This window comes from Tachysurus vachellii, chromosome 5 (assembly GCF_030014155.1).
Source record: "Tachysurus vachellii isolate PV-2020 chromosome 5, HZAU_Pvac_v1, whole genome shotgun sequence".
In the NCBI taxonomy this organism is placed as follows: Eukaryota; Metazoa; Chordata; class Actinopteri; order Siluriformes; family Bagridae; genus Tachysurus; species Tachysurus vachellii.
The window spans coordinates 9,737,781-9,757,986 of NC_083464.1; the positions used below are offsets into that span (position 1 = coordinate 9,737,781).

The 20,206-nt window shown below is 40.5% G+C and overlaps 1 protein-coding gene across 2 annotated transcripts in view; it reads right to left on the minus strand.

The window, feature by feature from the left end:
* Window positions 1–828: 828 nt before the first annotated feature.
* The window catches only part of tgfbr1b (transforming growth factor, beta receptor 1 b), a 73,619-nt gene continuing 54,241 nt past the window's right edge, over window positions 829–20,206 (minus strand). For both annotated transcript variants that reach the window (XM_060869651.1, XM_060869652.1), the window contains 3 exons: window positions 15,969–16,093; window positions 15,630–15,760; window positions 829–6,067 (listed from right to left, as the gene is read on the minus strand). In XM_060869651.1, the coding sequence (XP_060725634.1) occupies window positions 5,942–6,067; window positions 15,630–15,760; window positions 15,969–16,093 (382 nt within the window). In that variant the 3' untranslated portion in view covers window positions 829–5,941. The remainder of the gene's footprint in view (window positions 6,068–15,629; window positions 15,761–15,968; window positions 16,094–20,206) is intronic.

The window sequence follows — 20,206 nt, forward strand, 5'->3', positions numbered from 1 at the left end:
AATAATTGCGGAGGAATTTCAGCAAATAAAAGGTTTCTGTAAAAACAGATATGAACAAAATTCAATTCTTTATTCAATAAGTTCTCAGTAACCATCAGGGTCATAATCGACTCAGAGCCTAGAACAGAAACGGAAGGGATGTGATCGTAGATCATCAGCGATCATTTGAAGCCTTCGGCAGTAAGGAATTAAGTGTTAGGTTTGTGGTGAATTCTGAATTTGCGCTGATCCGTTTGAATCCTGGTTGTTTGATTCCACTTGACTACAAACTGTTATATAGGACATTTTTTACATTGACGTTATTTCCTGTCCAGTGTCACCCAAATGAAGATGGGTTCTTCTTCTGAGTCTGGTTCCTGTCAAGGTTTCTTCCTCATATCATCTCAGGGAGTTTTTCCTTGCCACCGTCACCTCACGTTAGCTCATTAGTGATAGATGTTAGAGATAAATAGTAACTTAATTTTAAACTTTACATTTTTATTGTTTCTATACTTAACGTGTGTAAAGCTGCTTTGAGACAATGTGAATTGATAAAATCGCTATACAAATAAATTTAATTGTTTGCACCATGAGAATGAATAAAAGCATTTGATATGCGGTAGCTCAGTGGTTAGGTGTTGATCTACTGATCGGAAGGTTGTGAGTTTGAATCCCAGGGACACCAAGCTGCCACTGCTGGGCTGCTAAGCAAGGCTCTTTAACCCTCAGTTGCTCAGCTGTATAAATGAGGTAAATGTAAGTCGCTCTGGATAAGGTCATCTGCCAAATGCCGTAAACGAGTGTTAGATCACATTCAAGCAAACTACAAAAACACACAGAGAACATTAGGAAATTTGAACTTTTTTTTAATTCACACCCATTACTAGTCCACTATGTTAGAATGGCACATCAGCGTCACTCCCCCTACGTTCCTATGTTGTTTGTACTTCTGTACACGCTATAAAAAGTCTATAAATAATGCTTTAAAAATCAAGTGGGCCGCAAAGCCTTCATGACAACTCTCTCTTCCACCATTCACTACTGACCAGCTCTGACTTTTTTTTTCTTATTTTTTTTTTTTTTTTTAAATACAAAAAAAGGCCCATAATGCATTTTCTACATTTGAGAAAGAGGCATTAAAATACATGGTCTGATGTCTGTAAAGCACTTCAGAACTAAAGAACAGAACAGAACAAGAAATAAAGTACAGATGATGGTTCAAACCCTCCCCCCCCCACCCCAAAAAAACAAAAAACAAAAAAACAAAATACAATTCATTTAGACACAAGAACAACACAATGCCAAAGTACCACTAACACAAAATGTGAATTCTTCAATTTAGCATTTCATAGAAACAAATTTGCAAACTTGAAGTAAACAAATAGAATATATACACTGAGGTAAAAATACATTGGTCTTTGAAGGAGGTATTTTTTTTCCTCTGGATTACTTTCTGACCTTTTTTTTTTTTTTTAAACTAATTAAGCCTTTCGCCTTTTTTCTTTTAAGAATTTCCTTAATAACCAAAATGATGCAAACATTAGAAATCAGTCACATGCAGTGCATCATTCTATATGGAATACAAAACACAATATAGTCAAACTTAGGCACCAAATAAAACTTGATAAAGCTTTCTTTTGCCTTTCCATAATGTATACACACACACACAAACACACACTCACACTCACACGCACACACACACATGAAAAAGCACCTTGGTTGGCTCCGCAGTCCTTTAATGACCCAGACTCCTGCTTTCTCCATGTCAGTTTATTTCCCTTCGAATCAAACCTGCTCCACCCTTTCATTACCTACCCACATGATTTTTGGTGTTACCGGGCCACCGTCCCTCCAGGAGCTTTCTCACAGTGTCCGGATGTTGGCATAGATAAAGAATTAAACTGTAAATAAATAGCGTGGCAATTGCCAGTAGAAAGCCTGAGGACCGTGTCGCCGTACACATTTGCATAACGCACTAACCCGTCTGATCGCCCTCTTTGACACAGGCATGACCTTTATTGAAACTGCTCAGAGTCGTGCTCTAATTGGGGACACTCTGATTGGCGGGAATGCAGAGTTTAAAGTTTATGCTCACGTCTGCCTCATTCAGGAGATATATTTACCTTTCCAGAATTATTTAACTTAAAAAAAAAGGCATAGGCATGAATTAAACTGTAAGACTTTTGTGCAAATATCTGTGCATGGTTGCATGAAAAAGCTGCATAATGCACCATAAAAAGCAAACAAACAGCAACTGACTGAACAGCAGACGGTTGTGCAGGAGTCTGGGCCATATAACAGGACCCCTAATGAAAACACTGTCGGTTAAAATCACCCGGGATGAGTGGATCCTCGCCCATGTTCGAGGGTGCAGATGGGTTCGGAGGCACAGAAGTAAGTGACATCGAGAGCAGAAGAGCGGGAGAGAGGTCGAGGAGGCTGACAGCCCGTGTTTTACTACTGTACGTGATACCACGTTAGATGATATGAAAAATCTCCTAGCTACAAGATGCTATGCAGTGAGGAAGTGAGGGTTACAGAGAGAGTCCTCTCGCTCTCACCCGCTCGCATGGAACCAGAGGTGCAGCGGTATGGATTTCCTGTTAAAAGTCATAGCTGGTGTGGTTTGACCTGTCAAGGCCAGGAGGATACCTGCATGTCACTGTGAGGAAATACCTGGATATGCATGTTTTCGCGTCTAAATAGGTCACTGCTGAATCCGTAAAGAAAAAAAAAAGGCTGCTGGTGATTTAAGACAGAAATGTGTCGGACGAAAAAACATCAGCGGTGGCACGATGAAATAAATTTTTCCCAGAAAGGATGATTACACTTGCCTTCGATGGACCTTAGCAACAATAAATTACTAAAATCTCATTTTCTTCCCTTTTAGACTGTTTGATATAATACCCTCTGGAGGGGATGTGCTCTATCCCATCCTGGGGTTCAACACGAACTCCTTCAACTGTCCAATTTTTCTTGACCAATTGTACGTGCCACAGGGCCACCAAGCTGACAGACAAGTTACATACACGTAGATAGTTATTTACAATGTACATATTTATACAAACGTCCTCCATCATACACTTACTCCACTCAGGGCGTTTCTCAGCATATAACAGGAATTCAATTCGGTGCGAGGAAACAAAAGTGACAGACCAGTGTACTGGAGCAGAAAAGGGAAAAGTCAGAGTCTTATCATTTTAAATGCAGTCAAATTCACTGATATTTCATGCGGTTCTGGTGTGAAAACACTCCACATGTGCAATTTTACAAATCGAGCAAAACCCGAGAGAAGAGTGACCAAAAGAAAAAAAAGAAATATCCAGCGTGCTGGCTGGCAAAAGCATTTTTTTCCAATTGTAATTCAACCCTTCAAAGGTTGTCCTGGATATATTTCAAAAAGCTCTGTGGAATGGCAAACATTTCAGGAATGGGCTGAATGCTATTCTTTTCACATTTTGCACACTTAAATGACCGAATCATCCTTTTTTTTTTTTGCTCCTGTACAGAGGCAGAAATTGCAGCAATTTTAGCTTAAAACACAATCAATCTGCTTTCTTTTACCAATGGGGGAAAAAAAAGCAGTACAAATGAACATCCTTTTGCCACACTAATAAACATGCAGTGTGTGTTGTGTCTAATGGGAGATTATTTCTCTCCCTCACGCTGCCGCTCCCCATTGTTTTGGCTGAAGGGTAGAAAAGCTTGTATCTAATCAGTATAATCACAGTACAGGAATGCACTGTAAACATGCCATGCTATTCAAAGGCCGTGTTGGCCACTGGGTGCTTATTATGTTTCACTCTATAGTCTGGAGGGGGGGGGGGGGGGGGGGGGGGGACAAAATAAAAAAGAAAACAGACAAAACACGAAGAGCATGCGAAGTACCCTGCTTCCACCAGTTCCTATTACAGAAATGCTGGCTACAAAGTGAACATGCTTATCCTATAATGTTATCGATTCTATACAGTGACTGCTATGCTTCATATAAACAAACAAAAAAAAAAAGTCTGTGTTTATTTAGCATTTTTTGGAAGGAGACTCATTTTTTTGGAAGGAGCACTTTGTCTGAAGATCTTTTGGAACATGACCTCTTGACTGATACAAAGGGCTTCCTATATAGTTTGTCTAATTACCACACACTTGTTCGAACATAAAATATATCTATAAATGGGGGGAAAAAATAGTCGTGTAGCAATAAAAATAGTCATTTTTTTTTTACAAATTGCTGTGGTATAAAAGGAATGAAACAGGCAATCAGGGAAATTACGCCATTACGGAAAAAGAATCGATTTCAGGCGAGATCTCCAACAGCGTGCCACGAATGTGATCCTGGAATCCCGTTTAGCGTTGTGTTTCTGACTGTAAGCTTATTCGTGTGGCAAAGACGACGTCCGTCTACAGATATAACAAAGAAAACTGCTAGATTTGTTGCTACATTGAATACTTGTGTTCAATAGAATATTAACTCTCCTTGTGTTCGACAGAATATTAACTTTAACGACAATTATTTGAAACATCGCTGCTTTTCTTTCCTTAACAAAACAGGAACAACCAATGCTATTGGTCCCTTAAGGCTTGCTCAATGGAGATTTTTTCTTAAAATGTACATTCTAACCACACACACACACACAAAGTTGCCATAAAATGTTGGAAAATCTATGGCTTAGTAAAGATCTATTTGCTCTATAGATAAATGAATATACCCCATCATCTTTGCAACACTGAAAACAAAGAGTACCATAGACCATTTTAAAGAAAGACCATTTTTACACGGCAACTCGAGTAATGTTGATGTGTTCGACTTCAAACCTTGCGATGTTATTAATCAGTCATACTGCTCGTAGGATTTTTTTTCTATTTTCTTTACCATCCAGTCTTCTGCATTAAGTGCCAGTCTGTGAGAGGAGCTCAGTTTATCTAGTTTTATTCTGTGTGTCAGTTTAAACTATAGAGACAGCATTTTTAGGGGTGGAGACAAAGAGCACCCTCTTTCCGGATCTCTGTGTCAGGTAGGAAGCCGATCCTCAGCTGCCACTCAGCAACACGGACTGGTGATCAGCTTTACTGGAGATGAACCGAGGTCTGAGCTGAAACGTCCCTCTGTGTGCGTTGAAGATGATAATGAGAAAGAGATAGATGATGTAAAACTGAAGAAATGGCACCAGCAAGTTGTATGTGGTGGCCCCTTGTTAACGTTCGCTGCGTGTGCATAATAAAGACGGACTCCACAACAGTCTCGTCCGTGAGTCTGCGACGGTGGCGTTCGTTCTTGCGTTCTTGCTTTCTTTCTTTCTTTCTTTTAATCGGACAGCGAAAGCTGAAGGGGCCGAGCCACAGCATGAGGGAACGTTGGTTTAAAGCAGTGGCACTTTCCGGTAACACCTGGCTTAGAGGGCACGGATGCCATTGTAGCTGTTGAAGCTGTTGTAACTGTTGCCATAGTAACAGAACATATCAAGGTATAAAATATAGGATAGGATTTCTCTATATTGCATATGTTGCAGCATGTTTGCCAAGACTGAATGAGGTCATGTCCAGTTTGTTTGGAAAAAAAAACAACAAAAAAAAAAACAAAACAAAACAAAAAATAACTTAGAAAATAAAAACAAATGTTGAGGAAAGATAGAAAACCCAAGGTGCAAATTCACTATAGAGATACATCTCATCTCATCTCTCCACCGCTAACAGGAAAATAAAAAGTACCTGATCATTAAAATGACCTTCACTGCTAAAAAGTCAATCATTCAAAGCCAAAGGAAAAAAAATCCAAACAAGCCTTCATACTTAGAGCTCATGTCCTCCCTCTCGTCCTCTCCCTCGCGCACCGAGGACACGAAGTCGTAATGCAATAATCATGGAGAACCAGAAGCATGTGCGAGACCATTATAATGAATAGATATTTGTAGAAAAAGAAAAGAATAATATGCCAAGGTGTGCAGCTCTCCCAGAGCTCACAGGCCTACATTTTAATCCCTTCCTGCTGGCTGAGCTGAGAGAGTGTCTTCTTGATGCGCAGGGCGGTGAGACGAGCAGCTCCATTGGCGTACCAGCATTCTCGCATGATCTTCGCCATCACACGCAGAGCCTGAACACAGCAAGACACAGAAACATTCGGTGAGACTCATAGGAACAGACAAGGTATAAAATCCTGTTAACATCAAGTGCAAAAGTCTGTGCACGCTTAGAGGAACTCAGTGAATTTTATAGCAGCAAAACAATTAGTGTGTTAGGTTTCACTGATGATCCTTCATTATCCAAAAATAGTCAATACTGTGTTTAGATATTAATAGTGAAAAAAAATCTAAATGATACTTTTGGCAGGCCGGGAAAAAAAATTATATGATCAAATGTTCTTTTATATTAGGATTTCTTGAATCTCAACCAGACCAAACGAATGCTACCATCAGGTCTAACAAAACCATGAACTCCAATCCTAACTAACATGGTCACATGGGACTCCAATTCCCATAATACACACACTTCCTCTTCTGATCTGACACGCCTATGCTCAATAACACACACACACACACACACACACACACACACACCCACACACACACACTCTGTCCTGTAAATCTTTGTTCTTTGTTAATGCTTTCCTAGGTTGACCTTGGTTTTGTACTTAGTTCCCCATGTTTAAAATCATTCATTAAAGCTGCCTCACCTGCATCTGCACCTCTCTCTACCTCTCAAATAAACAACTGCCAACTTTTTTAATGACTTTTATTCAGTATTCAGTTTACAGTGGGAAGGGATCATCACACTGATTATCAGCATTAGCCTCAGTCTCATCACCTGAAGCACAAGTCACTTATGGCATTTAAGCAAGAGTCTCGCCGTTAACGCTTCACTCAATCGATCGCTGAGAACATGATCATCGCTGAGAAAATGAAAAAAAACACAAAAAAAACACAAACAAAAACAAAACAGTGGTGGCTCAAATGGTTAAGGTTCTTGGTAGATGAATTTTGGTAGAAGGTTGAAGGGTTTAAGCCCTGGCACTGCCAAGCTGCCACTGCTGGGCCCTTGAGCAAGACCCTTATCCCTCTCTGCTCCAGGTATCATGGCTGAACCCAGTGTAGTAGTAAGATGGAATAAGCGTAGAAAAGAATTTCACTGTGCTTGTAATGTATGCGTGATAAACAAAGGCTTCATCTTCTAACATCGATTTAAATAGTTCCATTCTACTGGCTATGTTTGTTAAACTGCCTTCTTTGATCTAAAGTTCTTTGTACAGACACGGCCTAGAAAAGGCTAGAACGTAACCGGAATGTAAACAGTTCCACGTCATTTTCCTAAAGTACAACTATCAAACTCTCAGTTGCAGCAGTTAGTCAAAATCGTACTTATTTTTTAATCATCTGTAGTCGTTTGTCTGAACTTTAGCCACAGTGTCTCTTGAAGGGAAGTCCCACACTGCTACAGGTATTAGTTAAACTTGACTGAGGCCTGCTGGTGACACATTGTGTTTTGTGGTTAGCAACATTGCAACCAGGATTTTTTTTGTTTGATTCCCACCTCCACCCATGTTCTTCTCGTGCTTCTGGGGTTTCCTCGTGTACTACTGTGTTCTAAACCAGACCGATGACCTGTAGGCTGAATAGAATCTCTAAAATTGTCTGTAGTGTGTGAAAGGGTGTGTGTGTGTGTGTATATATGCAATTGTGCCCTTCAAAAGAGCATTATATGTCCCTCTTTTTATGCAGCTTCATCATTCATTTTTCTTTTTCATATTACTAAGCATATATTAAGCTCTTAGGATGGAAACAGTTGGATATTTTGTGGTAAACTGAATAAAAGAAGAGATTCTTCTCTTTTCTTGCCTGCGATAACACCTGAGTGCAAATAAATTATGAATGTTGTTGATAAAGTGTACAGTGAGTGAGGTGAACACATGCCTGCTGAAAAGGCACAGAACAAACCAAACTTATATGGATTTTTTTGATCCCTGAGCTCTTTGGTTTTCAGCTCCAGATAGCAGAAGGCTTCACTGCAGATATGAGCTGAACTTCTTCATATGCTACACTTCTGCACATTCTACATAGACCAGTAAAAATCTATTGAGCAGATATGTCAATATGAATATTATTATACTAAATAGGCAATTTTATATGAATATTTTTTAATTAATTTTAAACTTTAATTTTACTGATTAATTTATTTTTCTTCTTATTTCTTCTTCTTCTTATTATTATTATATATATTTTTATTTCTTTAATCTCTCTCTCTTTTTCTTCTGTTTCTATACTATGCTTTGAGACAATGGGAACTGTAAATAAATTGAATTTGAATTTATGTGTATGAGTCCCTGGTGTAATAAAGTGGTGTGGCTGAATTAGTCTCACCATCATCACATTCACAGCTAGCAACAAATTCTAAGATGCACAAATCAGAACCTCAGCTACAAAACTATCATGGTCAAGGATAACTTAAGCACAATTTAAAAAAATAAATAAATAAAAAAATAAAATAAAATAAAATAAATGATTTATATAAAACATGTAATGATTTTCTAGATGGTATCCTTGAAAAAAGGATTTTGGAAAAAAGAAAAGTTATTAAAATACTTCAACTGAAATGCCGCAACCTGTTAGAAAATAGAGAGCACTCAGTTAATTCAGAAGACAAGCAATTTCACTTGGGAATGCTAAGAAATATAATAAAAAATAAACCTCAAGTATGACTCATTTATTAAAAAAAAAAAAAAAAAAAAAAAGCATTTTGTAGAGGCTTTTTGTATGTGCAATGCCACCACTGTGTCTATCTATTCTAGTGCTCCAGATATTTATATATTTATAACTCATGTGTTTGCTCTGAAATTCTATATGAATCCTGTGGCAAATATATAGTAGGTAGAAATTTCAGTCTGGATTATGAATTCTGCAAGAATGATTTATTTTATTCCTACTTACAGGGTTGTTTTGTACGGAAGCGTATTGCATTCACTTGAGTAAAAAAATTTTTTTCTGTTTTTCTGAATTAACGACTTAATTTTTCAGGAGAAAATTTTTTTTGCTCTGTTTTTCTGAATTAACGACTTAATTATCTCAAAATTATGAGATAATTTTTCAGGGAAAAAAATTTTTTGGCTCTGTTTTTCTGAATTAACGACTTAATGTGGATTGCATGGAAGTAAACATGTCCCGCCTTTCAAGTTTAATCCGGTTTTATTTTACTTTGGGTTTGAGACATTGGGAGATACTGCTGTCTTTAAGTAATATAAATGGTGTTGTTATTACTGCGTCAGCTTTGCGCAGACACCTCAAGACTTTGCGCCTGTTCAGATGAAAAGAACATTCTGATCTGCTTGACGTTGCTGTGTTTCTATATCAGTTGAACCGATATGGTCTGCTTCACGGTAGCCGTATCACCATTCGTGAAAACCCGTCGATTGCACCATTCATGCAGATCCCATATGGTTTGAGTTTATCATATGAATCAACATGCCATAAAAAGTTCGGGCCTGGATTATGATACAAACGTCGCCGAAGACGATTCCGGTGCCTCAGTTGCCCTCCATGGAGATCCAGTATTTTCAACAATTGCCTGATTGTCTCTTGTGTCACCACATAGCCAGCCTGAATGCATTTCAGATGCATCATCTTATATCCGTGAAGCATACCATATCGGTTCAACTGATTAAACTTGAAAGGCGGGACATGTTTACTTCCATGCAATCCACATTAAGTCGTTAATTCAGAAAAACAGAGCAAAAAAATTTTTTTCCTGAAAAATTATCTCATCATTTTGAGATAATTAAGTCGTTAATTCAGAAAAACAGAGCAAAAAAAATTTTTTCCTGAAACATTATCTCATAATTTTGAGATAAGTAAGTCGTTAATTCAGAAAAACAGAGTAGATTTTTTTTTTACTCAAGTGAATGCAATACGCTTCCGTAGTTTTGTTTGTACCTGCCCATAATATTTCCAACCGAATTTAGCTGGTTTAATTTAATAAAATATAATGTAAAAATAAATAAATAAATAAATAAATAAATAAATAAATAAATAAATAAATAAACAAACAAACAAATAAATAAACAAATAATTCAAGGCTGCTTCTAAGGGCACTATAAATAAATCGGTCATAGTCCAGTGAGCTTCATGTGCTCACACACGTATACAAGTAAATCCCTCTAGCTCATGCAATCCCAAGTGCACACCTAAATTCTCAACCACATGCTGTGTAAAACTTTCTGAAAAGCTTTCTTTTAAAAGACCTTACACACACACACACACACACACACACACACACACACACACACACACACACAAAACACATGAATAACGCTCCATCAAATCATACCTGTATTAGTATCCATTACATTCCTAATATATAGTGTGTGTTTGGTAAGTATTCAGACCTTGTGGGATTATTTTGTATTCCTATTATTCTTCTTTTTGAATGATTTAAAGCATTATAAATGTAATAACCCATAATAACAATAAAAATGCTTTTTAAATTTATTTGTAAATGTATTAAAAATCGTAACTTATTCAGACCCTTTAGTCAATACTTTGGAGAGTTTCTAGTTGTCAGGTTTTCTTGGGTAAGTCTCTTGGGTTTAGGTAACTTGTCTCTCATTCTTCTTGGTACATCCACTTGAGTTCAATGTGATTAGATGGGTAGCATCTGTGAGCTGCTGTCTCCGACATGCCGCTCTCTGTATTTGGCTGCAATATTTTTTCCTTCAATTCCAACCACAACAAGTAACCCTAGAGCATGATACTGGCACCACCGTACTTCTCTGTAGGGATGGTATTAGCCAGCTGATTAGCAGTAGCTGTTTTTTTTTTTTTTTTTTTTTACCAAAGTTCAGCTCAAAAAAAGTTTACTTTTTGTCTCAGAGCAGTTTTTTTTCTTTAGCTCTCTGAGTACTCTAAGTTTCTGAAATGTTAGTCTCTCCTGAGGAAAGAAGGTGTTTCCGTCTCTCCATTCTACCAGAAAAGCCAGACTCTGTTCTGAAGCCCGGTCCTTGATCATCTCCTGAAGAAGACCCTTCTAACCTGGTTACTGAATTTGGACAGAAGAACAGCTCTAGGAAAAGTCCTATGCTTGCAAATGTCCATCTCACAATAACGGAGTCCACTGTGTTCCTGGGAGCATTCAAAGCTTCAGAGGTGGGTTTACATAGTGGTTTCCTGGGACTGCATGACTTTTGGCATGCACTACGTGTCATCTGATGGATATGTGACTGCAACACATTTCATGCTGTAAATCTCCCATTCTACTACATCCCAAAGGTCCTATAACAGATTCAAATCAGGGACTGTAACGTACACTAAACTCATTCCCATGTTGATGGAACCGGTTTGAGATGATTTGTGCTTTGAGACATGGCACATTATCATGTTAGAGGAGTAAATGAATACCATGCCATTACACCACCACCAGTCTGGACTGTTGACACAAGGCAGACACAAGACCTACCATCTGCATGACACTGGACACTGATGTGTCTCATTTTCTGCAGTGTCCACCTCTCCAAGTTTGGTGAGCCTGTCCTTAGTGTAGACTGAGTATCTTGTTTTTGGCTGAAAGTAGTGGACCTGAGTAAACTGACCAAACCTATGAATAATCGCTTATAAAACAGACCTTATAAATGTTACAACAAATTTCTAGCTGAACTACTTTAGTGCGTCTGTGCGTGTGTGTCTGTCTGTGTGAATGTGCGTCTGTGTCTGTGTGTGAGTCTGTCTGTGTGAATGTGCGTCTGTGTCTGTTTTTGAGTCTGTCTGTGTAAATGTGCGTCTGTGTGTGAGTGTGTCTGTCTGTATGAATGTGTGTGTCTGTGTGTGAGTCTGTGTGAATGTGCGTCTGTGCGTGTCTGTCTGTGTGAATGTGTGTCTGTGTGTAAGTCTGTCTGTGTGAATGTGCGTCCGTGTGTGTATGAATGTGTGTGTCTGTGTGTGAGTCTGTCTGTGTGAGTGTGTGTCTGTGTCTGTTTTTGAGTCTGTCTGTGTAAATGTGCGTCTGTGTGTGAGTGTGTCTGTCTGTATGAATGTGTGTGTCTGTGTGTGAGTCTGTGTGAATGTGCGTCTGTATGTCTGTCTGTGTGAATGTGTGTCTGTGTGTAAGTCTGTCTGTGTGAATATGCGTCTGTGTGTGTATGAATGTGTGTGTCTGTGTGTGAGTCTGTCTGTGTGAGTGTGTGTCTGTCTGTGTGAATGTGCGTCTGTGTGAAAGTGCGTCTGTCTGTGTGAATGTGCGTCTGTGTGAATGTGCGTCTGTCTGTGTGAATGTGCGTCTGTGTGTCTGTCTGTGTGAATGTGTGTCTGTGTGTAAGTCTGTCTGTGTGAATGTGCGTCTGTGTGTGTATGAATGTGTGTGTCTGTGTGTGAGTCTGTCTGTGTGAGTGTGTGTGAATGTGCGTCTGTGCGTGTCTGTCTGTGTGAATGTGTGTCTGTGTGTAAGTCTGTCTGTGTGAATGTGCGTCCGTGTGTGTATGAATGTGTGTGTCTGTGTGTGAGTCTGTCTGTGTGAGTGTGTGTCTGTGTCTGTTTTTGAGTCTGTCTGTGTAAATGTGCGTCTGTGTGTGAGTGTGTCTGTCTGTATGAATGTGTGTGTCTGTGTGTGAGTCTGTGTGAATGTGCGTCTGTATGTCTGTCTGTGTGAATGTGTGTCTGTGTGTAAGTCTGTCTGTGTGAATATGCATCTGTGTGTGTATGAATGTGTGTGAGTCTGTCTGTGTGAGTGTGTGTCTGTCTGTGTGAATGTGCGTCTGTGTGAAAGTGCGTCTGTCTGTGTGAATGTGCGTCTGTGTGAATGTGCGTCTGTCTGTGTGAATGTGCGTCTGTCTGTGTGAATGTGCGTCTGTGTGTCTGTCTGTGTGAATGTGCGTCTGTGTGTAAGTCTGTCTGTGTGAATGTGCGTCTGTGTGTGTATGAATGTGTGTGTCTGTGTGTGAGTCTGTCTGTGTGAGTGTGTGTCTGTCTGTGTGAATGTGCGTCTGTGTGAATGTGCGTCTGTCTGTGTGACTGTGCGTCTGTGTGTCTGTCTGTGTGAATGTGCGTCTGTCTGTGTGACTGTGCGTCTGTGTGTCTGTCTGTGTGAATGTGCGTCTGTCTGTGTGAATGTGCGTCTGTGTGAATGTGCATCTGTGTGTCTGTCTGTGTGAATGTGTGTCTTTGTGTGAGTCTGTCTGTGGGAATGTGAGTCTGTCTGTGTGTCTGTCTGTGTGAATGTGTGTCTTTGTGTGAGTCTGTCTGTGGGAATGTGAGTCTGTCTGTGTGAATGTGTGTCTTTGTGTGAGTCTGTCTGTGGGAATGTGAGTCTGTCTGTGTGAATGTGTGTCTTTGTGTGAGTCTGTCTGTGGGAATGTGAGTCTGTCTGTGGGTCTGTCTGTGTGAATGTGTGTCTTTGTGTGAGTCTGTCTGTGGGAATGTGAGTCTGTCTGTGTGAATGTGTGTCTTTGTGTGAGTCTGTCTGTGGGAATGTGAGTCTGTCTGTGTGAATGTGTGTCTTTGTGTGAGTCTGTCTGTGGGAATGTGAGTCTGTCTGTGTGAATGTGTGTCTGTCTGTGCGTCTGTCTGTGTGAATGTGGAAATGTAAATGTAACTCTATGGAACTGACATTATTACACACATACTGTAACAGTGACACTGAATAACAGATTAAGCAAAAAGAAAAGACAAATAAAGAACAGGATTCTCTCTTTCACTATCCAAACTCTCTATGCAACAACAAACATGCAGCAACTCACTCATTCATTTATTCATTCAATCATCTATAGTGACTGCAGCTCCTCGCTTAATTTCAGACACCCCCCCACCCCACCCACACACACACACACACACACACGGACTAACACCATTTTCTATGCAGCAGATGTTACGTTTTTGAAGACTGATTTTTATTTTTATTACATCGCTCTTCAATTACAACAGTCAGGCATGTCATTTGCCAGGCTGTACCGACTACCTGATATCATGATTGACGCTAAATGAGTCGATGGCAAGAAATCATCTTAATGAAAAGTGCAAAATCTGTTAGAGTGTTTTATGCTGGCATGGTGGTAGTGCAGCTTCTATGGTTAAACATTCATCTCTTCATTGACATTCAGTCCTGTCCCTGGAACACTGGGCACATGGCGGGAATACATATCGGATGAGACACAAGTTCACGGCAAGGGCGCCAGACACATTCATACACAGCTAGCAAAAAAAAATTGTGAATTACCTCTGGGATTAATAAAGCTATCTAACTTTCAGTTGTCTTTTCTGTTATCTGTTGCTCTGTCCGCCTGTTGTTTACAGGTTGACCTCATGTTAGCTGTGACACAATAAACTAACTGACTAACTAAATAGATAGACTAACTAGACAGACAGACAGAAAGATATATATATAGATAGATAGATAGATAGATAGATAGATAGATAGATAGATAGATAGATAGATGATAGATAGACGGACAGACAGACAGACAGACAGACAGATAGATAGACGGACAGACAGACGGACGGACGGACAGACAGATAGATACTTTATTGATCCCGGAGGAAATTCAAGACAAATTCCAGACCTATTATCATGTGGGAAGGCCATAATTTATAGCCTTTGGTTTTCAAACAGCTTTAATCTTCCCCTAAAGTTAATAAAATAAGAGCACATTATGGGGCAGGAGTGAGCTCTGCTTGAGCGATTGCATGGGAAATATTCTGTATATCACGTAAATATCACGTATATATTGAGTGCAGTTCAGGTATCAAATACATAGGGGAAAAAATAGTGTCGCTCAATGTTCTAAGACCATGTCAGGGAAAAAGTTTCATGTTTGTCTCGACATGATGCAACACCAAGCCATAATGTACAAACTGTGGTCAATTCAGAATGAGCTCCTCGGAGAGGTCATTAAAACACCAGGATTTTTCACCATTCCCGTTTTAAAAAGAAGCTCCGGTGAAGCAAGAGTGTGTAAATGTAATCTCAGGCCTTTCACTGCCCCAGCAAGCCTGAGACAGCCATGTGTGTGTGTGTGTGTGTGTGTGTGTGTGTGTGTAGGCGGCCGCGTCGTAAACACAGGCAGAAAGCACCATCTGCTTACATTACTCCACCAAACGCTGCAGACGTCATGCGCTAAATCACAAGCCACAGACACTGCAGGCGATCAGCCAGGTTTTACAATCAACTCGTCTAGGAAGCAGAGTAACCTGGCACGTTAGACAATTTGAGGCTTTCAGAAAAAAAAAAAAACTAAACATGACTGAGATCGAGCAGACGCTGATTAGATTACAGAACTGCATTACGACGAATTAGGGCTAATGTAATTGTGTCTCTTTTCTGTGTAATAAAAAGGACACTAATAAAGGTGCCGTGGAGGGCGCGGCTGCCGTGGGCTTGATAGATGGCAAACAATTGAGGGAGGAAATTTGAGAGAGCTCAAAACGTCTCTCTCTCTCTCTCCCTTCTCCCGAGGTCTGCAGTTTGGCTCAAACATTTTCTCTCTGATAACAGCTATAAACACACACGTAGGAATTTCATTCGTCTCCGAACCTTAGATCCAACACCGCTTGGATTTCTCCCGAAAGCTGCGAGGGGTTGTTAGTAATAGATGGAGGAGATGTGTCTCACAGCAGCACGCCTAATGCTGAGGAATAAAGGGGTGCGACTGAGAAAGGCTCGGTAAGTATATAGGAACAATGGCATACCTCGCAGCTCTGCCATCTGTTGGGAATGTTGGGACGTAATTTCTGCTCACACACCACCTTCCTCATTTCCTCCACTGACGGATCTGACTGCACCAGATCGTAATACGGCAACTGGTAGTCTTCGTGAATGCCTGAGAGAGGGGGAAAATTATTCCGACAGGTTACGACGTAAATCCAGGCTATTTTTTTTTTTTTAACCATTTATGTTAAATATTGCATTGAAGCCTCATTTCATTGCTAAAAATAAACCAAACACACACAGAGAGATAAAATCGTCTATCTAACGTCCTATCAAACAGAAACAGGGATGTGAAAAAACAGTCATTTTAACTGAAGTACCTCCAATCGAGCATCTGCTTGCGATTTCCCAGAAGACCAAGCCCATGGCGTAGATATCTGCTCGCTTGAATGACTCGAAATGTTTCATATTTATTGAATCGTCAAGGACTTCCGGGGCCATGTACCTGTTGGGAGACAGTTTGTAGAATTTAATTAGGAAGAATTCAGATTCAGATTCTAGCTCTGTAATGACCGCAAACTCTGCTGAAAGCATCTAATTAAAATCAATACAAATGCTCCTGAAGCCCATTTTAAAATAAATTAGGGTCTGTTGTTGTTTAATGAAATGCAGTGTTGTCTGCGTTTCAGTTTTAGACAGCATCATCCTGTAAAGGCCAAAAAGGTCATCACACGTTAGTTCTGGTTCACTCAATAAAATGTCACACTGTGTACGATTGCTGTAGCTCGAGTCGAAAGGTATGTACAAGATTCTGTCACGTACGCGGGATAAAAACGGACCCAAACGCAGGACAGGTAAACGAAAACAGGATTTATTAACTAAAAAAAAACATAGGACAAAGACAAAACCAGACATGAAGACAACAGGATTCCGTGCTGCACAAGGCAACGCGGCTCAGTTACATAGACAACACAATCAGAAACAAGAGACGAGGGCGGGGCAGACACGTGAACACAGAACGTAAACAAAAGCACATGGCCACAGTCCAGGCTGAGTTCTGACACATTCATTCATTCTCTACCTCTTATCCGAACTACCTCGAGTCACGGGGAGCCTGTGCCTATCTCAGGCGTCATCGGGCATCAAGGCAGGATACACCCTGGACGGAGTGCCAACCCATCGCAGGGCACACAAACACACTCTCATTCACTCACACACTACAGACAATTTTCCAGAGATGCCAATCAACCTACCATGCATGTCTTTGGACCGGGGGAGGAAACCGGAGTACCCGGAGGAAACCCCCGAGGCACGGGGAGAACATGCAAACCCCACACACACAAGGCGGAGGCGGGAATCGAACCCCCAACCCTGGAGGTGTGAGGCGAACGTGCTAACCACTAAGCCACCGTGCCCCCCTATGTACAACATGTAATGCTGTAATTAATAAATAATTAGAACAGTTTGGCAAACCGTTGTAGTTACAGAAAAGTAAAACACTTTGGAACGAATCGATGCGCGAAAATCGACTACCTACGGCTTCACGTTTCACACTACCTCTGATTATTTTATTCCAGTATTATGTTTTACTCCTTTCCTAATGAAACCTGATTCAGTGTGACCAAAAGTTTGTGCACACCTGACCGTCACACCGTTGAATATCACGTTCCAGATTTAGTCCTTTACTGATAATAAGCTCCACTCTTCATGGAAGTCTTTCCACTAGATGTTAAGAGTGTGTGTCTTGGGGAATTGTGTTCATTCAGCTGTAAGAGCATTAGTGAGGTCTGGGGCGCAGTCGGTGTTCCAGTTCATCCCAAAGATTATCAGTGGGGTCAGAGTCAGTGCTGTGTGCAGGACACTTGTTTATCGAATCCATTCGTTACACACCATGTCAGGATCCAGCCCGGACTTTGGCCATGTGCTTTTGTTTATGTTGTGTGTTCATGTGTCTGCCCCGCCTTTGTCTATTCCTCCCCACCTCTGCACACCTGTTCCTTATGTGTTAATTGTGTTGTGTATTTAACCTATTGCAGCGCCAAATCCTTGTCGTCTGTTGTCTCGTGTCATGTCTGGTCATATCTTTGGTTGTCATGTCTTTGTCCCTGTCCCTATTCTGCATTTGGGTCTGTTTTTAGCCCCGGCGCTGCTGACACCATGTCTTCACAGAGCCCGCTATATTTTGCACTCTTACTTACAGTGAATGTAATTGTAAATCTTAGTCAAACAATTGGCCATACAGAATAGAATAAAAAATATAAGCCTTTATTTTGTCACATATACATTACTGCACAGTAAAATTCTTTCTTCTCATATCCTGCCATGATACAGCACCTCTGGAACAGACAGGGTTAAGGTCCTTGCTTAAGGGGCGCTGTATCATGGCTGACCCTGTGCTCTGACCCCAGCCTGCTGTGACATATAAGTGACAACATGAAAGGCTTTTATTCTATTCTATAGTGTAATTATAAAATTTACACATGCATGTAAGCTAAACAAACCAGCGCTGTTGTTCCAGTAGGGGTGAGGTTTGGTACAAGATAAGAGCAAGGCTCAGCTGGATACTTCCCTGGCAGGAAGGAAGGGCGTCAGCTCAGATAATCGCTCCAAATTCAGAGCAGGGTGAAGTCACGGCTTTGAGCCAGATTAATCCAGACTCTACACTCCAGAGCCGAGAGAGGCGGAGCTCGAGCCTTGAGCCCAGACAGTGCCCGCGTCTCACCTGACTCTTCTGGCCCGTTCAGTAACCCGACAAGCCGGTGCCAGAACTCTGTGATACTCTCTGAACCCGACGTCACTAAATATCTCCATACGCCCGGCGAGCTGTTCTGTGGGTCACACCGTTACATTCGTTCACTGTCTCCTCTTGACTTCGAATCAGAGTGAGTGTTTACAGCGACTATCCTCACTAAGCAGTTTCAGCATGTGCCAGCTTGCTAAAGTGAGTGAGAATGGCTCTCAGCAGTGGTGTGGATCTGACAAGCAGGCAAACTGTTCCTCTGGCTCATCTGAAGAGTCAGGACTTGACACCGCACAAAACGCTCGAGACGGTGCCATGCGCCATGGACTCCACACTGCTACACTGACACTCTCCATCAGTCGCTGAATGCCCAAGAGATACAAAGCCAAATTGCTGTGCATTTCCAAGGTTGCTGGCTGAAAGGCAGAATATCAGCTATTGAACTGCAACCTCCAAAAGATTCATTAGAGAATTAATTTCGGTGTGACTTATCAATAAAAGAACAACAGCACACACAAAATCTGTTCATTCTCAAAGAGGGCATGTTTAAAAAAAGAATGTCATTCCTTTCAAAATAATGAACAAAAAAAAAAAAAGAACTCCAACTCCTTCTCTTAGAGCAGAGAGAAACGTGAGGTGTGTGTATATGTCCTGAAGTGTGTGTGTGTGTATGTCCTGCAGTGAGAGACGCTGTATTTGTATGAGCTGTGTGTTACTGTGCTGTGATTCACACGCTGGCCCTCTTCTCCTCGTTCACCTGCTGTTTTCTCTCCCCATTCACTACCCGCTTGCTATAAAAGAACCTGGAAACTGCCGAGAGATAAAACGGCTTTCTATTGAGAAAAGAAGTGTGTTTGGACCTCATTAGCTGTGCTGAAATGCAGGAGTTCTAAACGAACCATCAAAACAACCACAGGTGGACAATCTGCTTCTGTCAAAACATTTCACAGTTGTAAGTCCACTTCCAAAAAGGTGTCCGGTGTGTTTCCTAAGCTTAGAAATAAACAAAGAAACACAACAGGATATGCTATTACAGGACCGTGTGATGCGGCTTGATACAAAGCAGAATTACTGCATGGCCGTGAAGAAGCTTATTTCTGCTTTAGCTGAGCGATTCACCAGTGATTACAGTCTTCTGCAATAATTCACGACCCCAAGTGTTCTATTCTTTTTAAATATCGCAAGCTTTTGATTATTAACAAATGAAACCTCATTAATATTTATAGTTATATTTAATTTGATGGAAAGGTCACAATTCTCCGATTCAATCCCTCCGGGATTTAGCGAGTTTGTGGTTCATGTAATATCGAGTCAACTCTGCCATATTCTGAGACGAATTTTTTGAAACTACAACAGGTTTTCTGTAGATCTGGTCTGAGACACGTCACGTGACGCCACAACACGCATTCGGCCGAAGCCCACTTCGATTCACGTGTGTTGAACATGAGTACAGCGATCATACAGCTATCATAAGTACATGCATGTTTTCGCTGGAAGGATTTAAAATAAATAAAATTACGATACTAATTATTAAATATTAATAAAATATTAAAACAATGACAAATTCCTGGAAGAACTAATTATAGCATATACATTATAAACAGTCTTTCCATTCACGAGGCTGGAAACTTCCCTGGCCTTCCTAACAGAAAATGTCACCGTATGCCCATCTCTTTGTTGAATCACAATTCATTCTCTCTCTCTTTTTTTTTTTAAACCAATTAATGATTAGTCTTAGATTGTGTGGAGCCGTCGTTATACAAGTCCCTGTAAATTAGCTGATACGCACAGTATTCTGATTTGAGAACACTGTGCAATGTCTGCAGGTTTGTTTCTACAATCGATTGTGTTAAAGCTGCTGTAGACTGTTGTTCCATC